The sequence below is a fragment of the Sitophilus oryzae genome, unplaced genomic scaffold, assembly GCF_002938485.1.
Source record: "Sitophilus oryzae breed Bouriz unplaced genomic scaffold, Soryzae_2.0 scaffold_813_pilon_pilon, whole genome shotgun sequence".
Classification (NCBI taxonomy): domain Eukaryota; kingdom Metazoa; phylum Arthropoda; class Insecta; order Coleoptera; family Curculionidae; genus Sitophilus; species Sitophilus oryzae.
In genome coordinates, this window is record NW_022147432.1 from 1479009 (window position 1) to 1492346 (window position 13338).

Below are 13338 nucleotides of genomic sequence, written 5' to 3' on the forward strand. Positions count from 1 at the left end.
AAACTACACCCTCTACATAAACTACATTAACTACATGTAATGTAGTATATGTAGTTTTTAAAAGTAACATGTAGTTTTCCGAACCCTGCCCACCACTGATTATTGAGATATCATCATATATATATAATATTCATATATAAATATTATGTAATATCGCCACCGTCCATTATAGGCCCTGTTCCCAGAAGAATCTCTGACTAGTCAGCGCGTTTCGTATTGGTTGAAATGCGTAGAAACCTGACTAACAATCAGGTTTCTACACATTTTAACCAATGAGAAACGTGCTGACTAGTCAGGGATTCTTCTGGGAACAGACTCATGGTACAAAGAAAACAAGGTATGATCGATAGCGGTTCCAATTTCGTTAAGTTTGCGCATACCACCTGTGACGTCATACGCCATACAAAAAAATATCCATATTGTTCAATTGCAACTAATAAAAAAAGACCTAAAATAGGGAAGAATTAGGACATAACCTCAAAAGTTATGTCAAATCATCGAGCTTGACATTTGAAAAATTATTTTCACATTTTTTGTGTCATCTGTTTGACAATTTGAAATTGGCGCGCGGAGCTTGCCGACCAATGGTGCCGTTTATCACCTGTGACGTAATGACCAACCTGCGCAATATCTATGGAGTGTAGCAATATCATACCTTGTATTCTTTTGTATCATGGGAACAGACCAGAGATATGGAAGTGGGGAATGAGCTTCGACGAGTGCGCATCCAAATTTTTGTCGACGGCAAGATGGCAGACATCTTCCAGGTCTCGCTGTCACTTCCCTTCTTTAATTGATATCTGTTTGTTTTGTTTTGTTTTGTTTTTCGTTTGTGTTGTTATCTAGTTAAAATTTATTATTATCTCAATTATTCTAAACACTAATTCAAAAAGGATTGTTGTATATTCATAGTCATTCTAAGAAAGCTAATACGCCGGGAATAATGATTAGTTTTCATGTGTAAGTTTATACAACATAATTGTGTTTACAGATGATTCAAAACTGTTTATTTTTAGTTTTCCTAAAGGCGATTTGTAAAAATCGTGATTGTAATTGGGAATGGTCAAAAATAAGTGTATGATGTGGCCATTTAAAGAGGATGTTTTTATTACGTGTGGAGGAAGAAGATACTTGGAATCAGTGTTCGTGCTTCTGTAAAACAGTGCACTCTTATAGTGTCCATGAAAGCACAAGTTCAAGTGTACCAGAAATATATCAAATAAGATTGGTCCTTACTTGACAAGAAGATTATTTGGAGGAAAAGAAAACATAAGATAGGGTATTTTAATCGAACAGCGAAAATTTAACACTTTTATTGTAAAGTTTGTTGTAGGTAGTTGTAGTTTTGTGCTAAATATTTCTAACATTAGCAGCAGCCGTGTTCAGAGTGTCAAGAGGAGGAGAATTCAGTTAATTAGATTTATGCACAGTTACAGGTATGAAGGCTTTTTCAAACATAGTATCGAGTTCTATAGTCAACATTTTTAGTATTCCTACAACTGTAAAAACAAGGAACATTGGACTGAAAAAATGGCAAGATTTATATAGGAAGAAGGGTATTATGCCAATAAGAAAATTAAATCTGTAGGCAGAAGTTTCTTATTTAAAAACTGTTATGGGGCATATATTAATTTGTATCTGTGCCACAAATCACTGAGAAAAATCATATAATATTCATAATTGTTAACGAGATGATATTTAAAGAGTGTTAAAAATGAGACTATTAGTCATGAAGCTTACAGTGTTACTTTGTTTCAATATTACACTTTTATTCTTGTAAAATCTATGATGAAGTTCAAAAGCATTTTGCAATGGCCTTAAATTGTGAGTTGTGAGCCAGGATTTATAGTAAAGGTATTTGATGCAATGAAACTTAATCGGTACCTTCCAGTATGTATTTTAGTAAGGGGATTGTCAATCCCATGTTTTTAAATAGATAAAATACAGGCCAAAGTTGACAATATTACAGTTGAGAAGAAACTATTTTATCTTAAAAAAAAATTTCTTAAAATTCTGAGATCATATAATCTAATTTTCTTAATAATAAATTAGGTATATGTACATACAGAATTTTGTTATGGACAAATAAGGATCGACAAGCTTCTTTTGTGCAAAAAATAAATGATTTTTTCTAGTATTACGACAAACCATAATGTGTTTTACAAACTTACCGGTAACAGTTTTTGTTTATAATAAAATATTTAGGAATAATTTGGGTTGTTTATCAATATATTAATGACTTGAATTTTGACAAATCGAATTTGTATCAAAATAATTTTACGAAATATAAAATTGATGTTCTATTACAAGATTGAGTTTTTATTGTCGACAAAAACCAGGATAAATACTAATAATAATACCCTTAATAAAATCAATGATGTTTATGTATTATGAAAATATTTGTTAGAGGACATGTTATGTAACAGTTTTTGAAACATAATTTGAAGGGACGAATAAAAAAAATAAAACAAAAACATATTTTTTCTAGGTTTATATTAAAAATACAAGGTAGATAATCATCAAAAATAATTATGAACCAAATGTTTTTTATGAATATACAACTTGAACAAAAAGTTGTTTAGAACAATTTTTACCAAATTTGCAAAAATTTTAAATTGAAACGCGTAATTCAGTACAAGTAAACATGAAATATTGTAAATACTTATTTAATATCATTTCGAGTGTTTTACGACGAAAAGGTCATCTGTCCGTAGCGTCTTTTGTCAGAATATTCGTATATTTAGTGTATTATATACCAATATTGTACGCAGTTTTGAAACTGATAATTAAATAAATCATATTAATGTTAACTAACCATAATAAATGATGGAATTTCACCAAATTTAAATTGCCCCCCGTATGTTGAAAACAGCAAATTGATATTTGATTACTTATAGATTACCACCTATATACAAAATGACACGAAGACCTGGAATATGGCGCCCAACTTGATTAGACCTTCTGCGCATGTTGACGCTCATTCTCTATCCCTTCATTTCTCTGGAACAGACCTATAGTATCAAATCAAATTAAAAAAAACATTTAAACTGAAAGAGGTGCCCGCCATTGAATAACCGGAAACGGAAATAAAAATGAAGCCATCATGTCAACCTGTCAATTGAAAATTAGTTCTCCAGACGACAACGAAGGCTTACGGTGGCGTATCGTGTTTCCACGATTTAACACAGAGTTGACACTTCTTTCTAGTTAATTATTTTATGGCTCGCACTTCTCCTTGTGTATGTGTTTTGTGAGTAGCCTAGTAGCACAGCTAGTAGGAAAAACTCCATGGGTTATTTTAAGAAGACGGGTTTTGAATTTGTACTCAACTAAATTTTCAAAGTTTTTTCTTTGAGTTTATTTCCTCAAAATTTGCAAAATAGCTATGACCAAAAGGTATGGAAATTATCAGGGTAGTAACGAAAAGAAAATAAAATTAGTAGATGAACTGTGGGACAATGATATCGACGACGAGGCGCTAAATGAATGCTTTGAAGTTGCTAGCCAAGCTTACAATGAAGTAAGTTTCCTGTTTTATTGTTTATGTATTTTACGTTAACAAGTATGTTTCTAGGATAATGCTGGACCTTCCCAGCTCCCCACATACAACTCTTTCAGGCGGCCAAACGGACTAATTTCATCGACCCAATTAAATAATAGTGTATGCGTACCCTCTAAGAAATTATCATTTTTTGAACTGGAACAAGAAGTTACCAAGTTGAAACAAGCAAATGATGAAAAACAAGGAGAAATTAGTATTTTAAGAAGCAAAATAAAACAAAACAGTTCTACAGTTCATGTTCAGCAACAAAAAACAATCACAGAATGGAGGGAGAAACTGCAATCTTCAGATAGAGAGATCAAAGCTATTAAAAGTCAATTAGATTTTAAGGTATGCAAAAAATTGAAAAAAAAAATGTAAATGTATTAAAAATTAAAATACTCTAAACTTTCAGAATTTAGAAATAGGAAACCTAAAACAACAATTATTCGAACTAAAAAGGATTAATATTGAAATTACAAATAATTCACAATATTTAACTGCAGCTGGCAGTGTAAAGGTAAACCAAGAAAGGTATTTATTATAACTCTTAACAAATACTCTATTAGGTATTTAGAATATTTTCTTATACTTTGATTTATTTTTAAAACTACAAATCTAATTTCTGTTTATCTACAATGATTCTAGAAGCACAACAGATAAAAGTAGTACAAATGTGAAATTACCAAGCAGAGAAGCAATTTTAGAACCTGGTATGTATGCAACAAAATGAATTTGATGTACATAATTTTCAGTTACACATTTCAGTGTACCCCTTAAAATACACAAAATTAAATTTATTTAATGAGAGCAATCCAGAAAAACATATAATTCAAACTTCATTATACAAATTAAGTAGAAATACAATTCCGTATCTACAAAACCAACAGAATTACAATGAATCTTACTGTAAACACAAATGCATATATTTGAATCAACAAAATAGTAGTTTAAATCATATTTATCCTGATATATTAAAGTTAGTGAACAGTACTGAGAATGAAATAAATGGACCTGAATGTAGCAAATCACTAACTAAAATTATTTGCCTCACTATCAATCATTTGAATGATTTAAATGACTATTTGAGACAGTTTTGTTTATTTTTGAGATCGGAAGATGTTCAACAAGCTGATATGAACTATTTGCTTTCTAAGAAATCTGAATGTGTTAGTTCAAATGATTTGTAAGTTATGTTAACATTTTTTTTTCTTTTAAATTAATTTATTGAAACTTTTTCTTAGATTTGAAAATGATGAATTGGGAATGATAGCAGGAAAACTATTAAGTTTTTTATCCGATGTAATAGTATACAGCAAATATATTTGCGAATATTTTTGTTTTGATGGTAAACTACAGTATTTAGATAAAGTTTTTGAAGATAAAAGGTTTATTCCGCCCCAAAATGATTTAATAAGTAGTAGTGGTTATTTTTTGTCATTGTTACTAGATACAATTAAAAATATTGGAAAGTGTGTAAGTACCCATTTTGGCTCAACTTTCGTTTAGCTGAAATCTGTTAATCTGTTATATAAAAAATGACTTTATATATGCGTTCTAGAAGGCGTTAGGAGTACAAATATACAAAAATTTTCCTGGGGAAATGCGTCATTTTCATTTTTCGGATTTTAGTATAGCCGAAATCTGTTACATCGAAAATTAGTCTTTGGGGTGTGTTTTAGACATTTTTCTAACATAAAAACACAAAAAAGTGTCGGTATGTGCAGAAATGTTTTATTTTTATTTTACATAAAAAAATGCTTGACTGTAAAATAGCCTAAATCAGTTACATGAAAAATGAACTTATATTTGTTTTATACGAGCCTTTACGAACAAAAAAAATACAAAAAAATTCCTGCGGAAATGTGTCAATATCATTTTTTGCACTTTGTTTTTCATACATTTTTCAGTTTAGAAGCTTACGGGACCCGGGAGCGAAGAGGGGTGCTGGGTGGGGTAAAACATCTTTCGGAGGAATAACAATTCTTGTAGAATAGATAATATAGGTTCTTTTATACTTGTACTTATGGGTTTACAAGTACCTCGGAATGTTGCACTTATTCTTGTTTTTTATTAAAGCTTTACGTAAATAGGGCTGATTCAAAACAAAAAATCATTGGATCATGCAGTTTTCTTTTATATTTTAATAATTAACTGTGATTTTGGAAAAATATTAGATTGGTTAGCATTTAGGTTGCTTTGGTTAGCTTTTCTTTGTGGAGGGTGTTAAGCTGTGGTTTTTATATTTTAATAATTAACTGTGATTTTCCAAAAATATTATTAGATTGATTAGGATTTGGGTTGCTTTTCTTTGTGGAGGTTGTTAAGCTGTGGTTTTTATATTTTAATAATTAACTGTGATTTTGTAAAAATATTAGATTTATAATTTAGATTGGTTAGCATTTTAGATTAAATTATTTTTTGGTTCAAAAGTGATAAAAAGATAATTTTTTATGTATTTATGCATACAAAAATGGAAAATGAAAATCAAGCATTTCCGCAGGATTTTTTTTTATTTTCCTGAGTTTGTAAACGCTTCTAAAAGGCAAAAATATATTTATTTTTTATATAACTGATTTCAGCTATTCTAAAGTTAATATTCATATAAAAAATTCTAAAGTCTATAAATTTCCTTAGAAAATGAAAACAGCTTATTTCCGCAGGAAAATTTTTGTGTTTATATGTTCAGAAAAATATTAAAAATAAAACGCAAAATGTATTTTTTATAGAAGATTTCAGTTATTCTAAAGTGCGAAATTTGGAAATTATGCATTTCCGTAGGAAAATTTGTGTTTTTCGTGGTTCACAGTAGCTTTTTAAAGAATTTTTTTTTCTAATAACTGATTTCAGCTAAACAAAAGTTGACCCCTTATTTTTATCTATAGTGTGTTCAGCAAAAGAATATATTGTTTATTCTGTCGTTGTACAATGTCTGTCAAAACTTGCACGTATAGCCTCTTACTACTAGAAGCACTATATTTTTAAAGTATTTTAACAATTTTGTGACTTTATGTTTTAGAGAAAAACCTCAGTGATGTCTGGTTTTTTAGTTTCTGTTTGTAATCTTTTAATAAATATTGGAATTTCAGAAATATACAGGTAAATTACAGAAATATTTTTATATTATATAAAATATTATTTCTTATAGGTCTGGAAAGGATATAAACAGAGAATTATTATATAATACTTTTAAAGAAGTAGTATTTGTTCGTCCTGGTTTAGAAGTTCTTCTTAAATTAACAACATTATTAAAAGTTTACTCACAATCGCATCACTTCATTGAGTATTTGTTTTCAAAAACTAAAATAGATCCTTTAGAGGTGTGTGACAAAGGAATTTTGTACTACAAAGAAGGTAATCTTTGCATTTTTCTTAATAGGAAAAGGCATTAATTTACTTTTTGCAGGATCATGTACATTTTGCGTTCTAAGCATTTTGTTGCAAGAGTCTGTTTTCAAAATGCCGCATTTATCTTTAGAAATATGCAATAATATGGTTTCACTTCTTTATAACAGCTTTAAATATAGTTATTGGATACATCATGATCATGCTCAAATGATGTAAGTATAATTCTATGTTATTCTTAAGGCAAGTAGATATATACATAGTTTTTTTTAGTAGAAACAATATAAAAACAATTTTTTTGCCATCTTTTTAAATATAATAAATTCGGGTTTAACTTTGAGGACAAAAATTCTTAAGACATACATACATATAGTATAAATACTGCTATATATTTCAATTCTGAATTGTAACTTGAAGTAAAAATTCTTTAGTTTGTACCTGTTTGTACTCGTTTGTAAAAAATGAAAAAAGTTTGTAAAAATGGAAAAAAATATTGTTATTAAGAGAGTGTATGTGGAATTTTCTCAATAACAAAAAAAATCATTTTGACATATTTCATGAGGAAAAATCCCATTTTATACTCAACTAGCGTGTACCCGCGACTTTGTACGCGTCCAATTAATCATTTGTAATGGTGATGATAAAGCAAAGCAAGGATTTCCATTAATATACGAACTGGATAAAATTTTCTCACATCAATGTCAGCATGAGAAAAAACAATATGGCCATATAGTCTGTCTAACGACAAAATCCTTGACAGTGATATATGTGTCTCTTATTTTAATTTCAAAGTAGTTTATTTTATTTTACAAAGAAATAAGTTGGTACAATTGGAACACATAATTAATATATTTAAATTTTGAGTGACAAGTGATTACTTCAAAATATTGTGAACAAAAACTGTATAAACTGAAAAAATCTAATCTTGGTTAATTAACTTTAATCTTAATTTTTTTCTGCAGAACTAAAATGAATTATTTACCTATTGTGTGATGTTATTTTACAGATACTCCAGTTTTTGGTACCATATACGAGATGGTATACAACTTTATTTGTGGCTAATACAACTCACTGACCATAGTCTCTGGCAAACTGTGTCTCTGGCGGTCTCTGTGCACCGAATATTAACTGTAAACTATGGTCTGGGTCAACACTTAATTTTCCCTTGAGTTTTCCTCCACTTAATTTTAAAAAACACGAAACACAAGTAACAACACAGTCCAAAATGCAAAACATTTATCATTTCTATTTGACATAATTTGACACAAAATTGTAACCTATAACTTGGCAAGAGTTTGACAATTATCAAATATCTTAATTCGAGTTCATACGCATAGGCGTCCGTTTGGCGTTCATGGTTGCGTGAAACCAATAATATGGAAATATGATGTCATTTTTGAAATAAACCAATAAAACTGGTTAAAAACAACAAGAGACGACGCATGACGTATTTATGTATAAACCCATCCATAGTTAACTTAAAAAATATTAGAAACTTTTTTTAGTGAAGTAAATGGATTGGTATGGAAGTCATCTGCTTTTTTTCTGTCATCGTCTGTCGAAATCTTACCTGAGAAAAAAAAATAGAGTATATTATAAAAATAATATACAAGTACCCGCGAGTACACGCAAAAAATTTGAAATGTGTAAAAAAAAACTATATAGAAAACTTGGTAATATTTGATACTATTGGGTAGTTTCTTCTCGTTGGAATTTGACTTTCGAAAAATCCGTTTGTCAAAAATAACCTTTTACGTCAAGCAGTTTAAGCAGAATCGTGGTTAATCAATTACCCAACTTTTTGGAACACCCTGTGTGATTTTTTAAAAAATTTCAAAATATGTAAAAAACAAAATAAATTATGCGTGTCCAAGCTTTTTCCCGAAGGACTAACCGTTTTTTAAATAATAAATATGGTAATATCTGAGGGGCGTTTTCACCCTCTTCGAATTTGAGATTCGAGAAACCCCTCCTTATGGAACCTCTACACCCCACAGTCAGTCCGTTTGCCAAAAATCAGCTTTAAACGTCAAGCAGTTTAAGCAGAATCGTGATTACTCAATGGTCATATTTTATGAAACACCCTGTATAAATTTTTAAAAAATCTTAAAATATGTAAAACAACAAAATAAAATATACGAGTTTAAAAGATTTTCCGACAAATTCACCGGTTCTTAAATAAAAAATATTCTAATATTTGAGGGGTGGTTTCACCCCCTTAGAATTCGAGTTTCGAAAAATCCTTTCTTATCGAACCTCTACACCCTAAAGTCAATTCGTTTTCCAAAAATCAGCTTTTTACGTCAAGCGCTTTAAGCAGGATCCTGATTAATCAATGACCAGATTTTTCGAAATACCCTGTATACATTTTTAAAAAATCTTAAAATATGTAAAAAAAACAAAATAAAATGTACGTGTTTAAGCGTTTTTTCGGAAACTTGACTGTTTTTGAAATAAAAAATATTGTAATATTTGAGGGGTGGTTTCACCCCCTTGAAACTGGAATTTCGAAAAATCCCTTCTTATCGAACCTCTACACCCTAAAATCAACCTATATGCCAAAAGAGCTTCTTACGTTGAGTGGTTTGAGCAGGATCGTGATTAATCAGTGAGTCAGTCACTTAAGGATTTTATATATTAGTATAATATTAGTATAGATAAATACTGGTTAGGTGGCAAAATATCGAAAAAGTTTGATTCTGAGAAATGGCGGTATTCCATATTAGGGATACTCTTTCATATTTGTTTACTTTCCTCTATATAATAAAATCTCATTTTAGATGCACCTGCCTTCCTCAACTGTACAAATTACAAATAGAATGTGTATATAAAACATTGGAAAGCTTTAGAAAAGATTTTAAAAATAAAAAGAGAAATTATAGTATGTTAAAAATTAACAAAGAAACCAATTTTGGCATTTTCTGTATTATTTTTTTTAGACAAATGGAAAACTTTTTTGGAAAATCAAGTAATGCAAAAAATACTAAATCTGATTAATTTCAATGGTTTTGAACTTACAGAAAAATATGTTTTGGTGTATTCGCAATTTAAAGAATGTGAGCAGATTTTTAAGGAAGAACATTGTAAGTTTTTTATATTTATTATTTAATTTTTTGATTTATATTTTTTCTTTCAGTTGACATAACATTCAACACTAGTGATGATTTGATAAAAATTCCGGAAACCAGTTTCAATATAGAGTTCTGAATATTAAATACTATAGAACTAAATTTTTTATGCATATGGGCAAGTTTATATCAATTTTATGGAGTAATAATTATACTTAATCATTAATTTATAATCATTCATAATTAGAACAAACTATTGACATGCTATTTTTTATTAAGTTAGTCAATATTTGTTTGCTTGTTAATGATAAATTGTAAATAAAATTAACTTTTTACAGCATAAACCACAGCAGTTATTAAATTCATTTGAAAATAAAAGAGCAATATTAAATTTTATTCTGTTTTATTAAAAACAAAACTCAACAAATAGGATATTGACAATATGTTTTTTAATGCAAAACTATCTTTTGTATGTAAAAAAAAACATCAAAATAATTTAAAATAACTTAGCAAATAACCTATAATTTCATATCTAACTTACTTATTAAGCTTTCGATCATTGTGGCATCGACTAGACCTATAAATTTATCTACTACCAGACCATTTCTTACAGCTATAACAGCTGGTACTGCCTTAACTTCAAACGTATGTACTAATTCTGCGTGATCCTCCACATCTACTATTGCCAAATCAATGTTGTCCATGGGTTCGATAAGTTCTTTCATTTTAGGTGTTAAAATTTGACAAGGCTCACACCATTCTGCATGAAAATTCACTATGACTGGATTTTCTGAATTCATTACTTTTGACAGAAATTCATCATTCCCTAAGTATAAAAATCAATTTCTTTAAGATCTAGAGCCACTAAAACCTATTCCATGTAAAATACTACAGTTAAGTTTTAAATTCTACCTTTGATATTAATAATCCTTTTAAGATTGTTTGATATAGAAAATTTTCTACATAACCCAAAAACTTTTGAACTCCCCCTAAGAAACATATGAGCAGTCATCTTCAAGTTTCATGAAAACTTTTAAAATATTTTGGTCTAACAGGTTCGATACAATATCCAATGAAAAACACGAAGAATGCTGCCAAAGTGCTGAGAAATAAAAATATTACAATAAGGTTTTTGTAAATAATGGTATAATCCTTTTCCTAAAAATAAAGTATATCAGCACACTTTTTTAATTATATATTATATGAAAAAACTTACCTCAAATTGAAGTTTAATTTCTTCAGTTTCTTTTTTCGTCGGGATACATAATAAAATAATGGTAAAGATGGTGGCCAAGCCCAATGCAATCCAGGAAACGTTGTTTTGTAATTTAATTCCTATTACAAATATAACTATAGCTATCAGCCAAGTTATTAATAAAATGAAAAGGCCAAGTCCTATACCACCAATTGTCATGCCTGTAAAAAGGTTTAGTTTAAATTTCGTGAACTGGAAATTTCTGGTACTGTCACTTACGATTTAATCGTAGCAGGTAGAATCGGGAAATGATAACATAGCAACTTAACAATACAAACAAAAACTTAGGATATTTGCTTTGCAGTCCACTAAACTATTTTTATTCATTTTACTTTTATATACCTATTTTTCTAACCTAGAAACTAGAAATGAAATTTATGTCACTTTGATTTTGATGAGAAAACTTTCATTTTAATACTACCAGTAAAACAGATATGATTTTTGGTAAAGGTGTGGATCCGGTGGCTGACCTTGAAGCCCATATTTGCTGCATTTGATCATCGATACTACGCAAGCGCACATCGTCGATGTTGCCAAATTGCAGTTTATTTTCGAATTATTTGCAGTTGAAAAATTTTTTTTTGAGTGTTTATCAATAATAATACAAATTCTATAATTAATTTTATAATTTCAGATTTATCTTGATATCCAAAATTAAGGTAAGAAGGATAATGAAGATTGTGAAATGAAAGTATTATGAATATATAAAATTGTAATAATATAACATTTATTTATATATTTACATTAGAATTAAAAATTATCATGTGCGGATTTTTTCTTAATGGTTTTAAACTTATTAGAATTATTTTATTTCTTTCAAGTTATTTAATTTCTAGTTATTTACAGGCAACAATAGTTTTGATTATATGTATTGGTATGTTTTGAAATACTACCATGACTAGTCTTATTAAACAATACACGTCAATGGGAGATATTGAGGTAACATTTTACCTATAATGTTACTAATATAATATACTTTGATTATAATGTTTGTATCGTTTGTATCATAATTTCTTAAAAATATCAAGTTAGTGGATTAATGCAATTTTTCGAAGAGTGTGTTGATAAGATTAAAATAAGCTTTATGTTTTATCTTTTTCTCGTTAGAAGGGAGATGATTTGTGTCGTAGAATATACATTACTTATATTCTTTTCTTAATTTACTGTAATTTGCACCAAATTACAGTAAAACTTATTTATTACTGCAACCAAACCAAATCATATTATGCTAAGAAAAAAGAAAATCACATAAATTAGGTGTAAGAATAGAGAAATCTTAAGGTAGCAGAAAAATTAATGCAATATATGTATAAGCAGAATTAAACAAGGTAACTGTAAATGTTGCTGAAGCTGATTCTACAATTTTAATTACGGAGGCTAAAAAGGCCTTTTAAGGCCTCCGTAGTTTTGATGGAATGTTAAAAAACCTATTATGAACATGACATGGAGCTACAGTTTACAGCATTTAAAAATAAAAAAAAAGAAAAAACTTGGACACATCCCTTTTAATTTCCCGAATTTTTAATAAAGCACTTTTGAAACGTAGCATAATAATCTAGAGCAATTAGATTAATTATAGGAATCTAGAGTTTTATTTCTATTTAATTTTATTGACTATGAAAATACATAATAAGCGTTCACGTTTCACGTTTCACGTGTTGTGCGAAATATTAAAATAATAATATAAATAATATACCGGCGTACTATGATTGAAAAAAATAGCGCCAGCGATGACTATGAAATGAAGATCGCTGTCATTTTATGGGAAATGTTCTCAATCGTCATTTCCCAGGCAACTGGACGCCATTTTTTCGATCATTCGGTATATATTGACAAAAAAAACACTGAAAAGTACATATTTGTTTTCTACTGAAAATAATTCCAAAATAACTTGCAATCTGGCAACATCGAAGATATGCGCATGCGTAGTGTCTGTGACTATATGCAGCAAAAACTCGTTTCAAGGTCAGCCACCGGATCCACACCATTACCTGATTTTTTTGCAAGGGTGAATAAGAGAGGGGAGGGGGAGACGTTACTAGAGGTTACTAGCACCTCTACGTGCCTCTACCATCATCTCTCATTCTCTACATGATCTCTACTAGCTAAGGTTACCTTATCACTTAGGG

At 29.2% G+C, this 13338-nt stretch overlaps 1 protein-coding gene and 1 long non-coding RNA gene across 3 annotated transcripts; one reads left to right on the top strand and one right to left on the bottom strand.

The window, feature by feature from the left end:
* The first annotated feature begins 3233 nt into the window (after positions 1-3233).
* On the top strand, positions 3234-10347 carry LOC115889309. Its single transcript, XM_030909268.1, has 12 exons — positions 3234-3520; positions 3575-3892; positions 3957-4075; positions 4190-4254; positions 4310-4727; positions 4786-5017; positions 6561-6640; positions 6690-6895; positions 6948-7101; positions 9667-9767; positions 9826-9969; positions 10023-10347. Exons 1-12 carry the CDS (start codon positions 3386-3388, stop codon positions 10091-10093), a joined length of 2043 nt encoding a protein of 680 aa, XP_030765128.1. The 5' UTR covers positions 3234-3385; the 3' UTR covers positions 10094-10347.
* Positions 10348-10993: 646 nt separating this feature from the next.
* On the bottom strand, positions 10994-11652 carry LOC115889311. 2 transcript variants are annotated; one of them, XR_004051420.1, is made up of 4 exons: positions 11631-11652; positions 11429-11571; positions 11171-11370; positions 10994-11112 (listed from the first exon to the last, which is right to left on the bottom strand). It is a non-coding gene; the product is annotated as an uncharacterized LOC115889311 (long non-coding RNA). The 2 variants fall into 2 exon arrangements; XR_004051419.1 differs by having other exon boundaries at positions 11429-11631.
* Positions 11653-13338: the final 1686 nt, after the last annotated feature.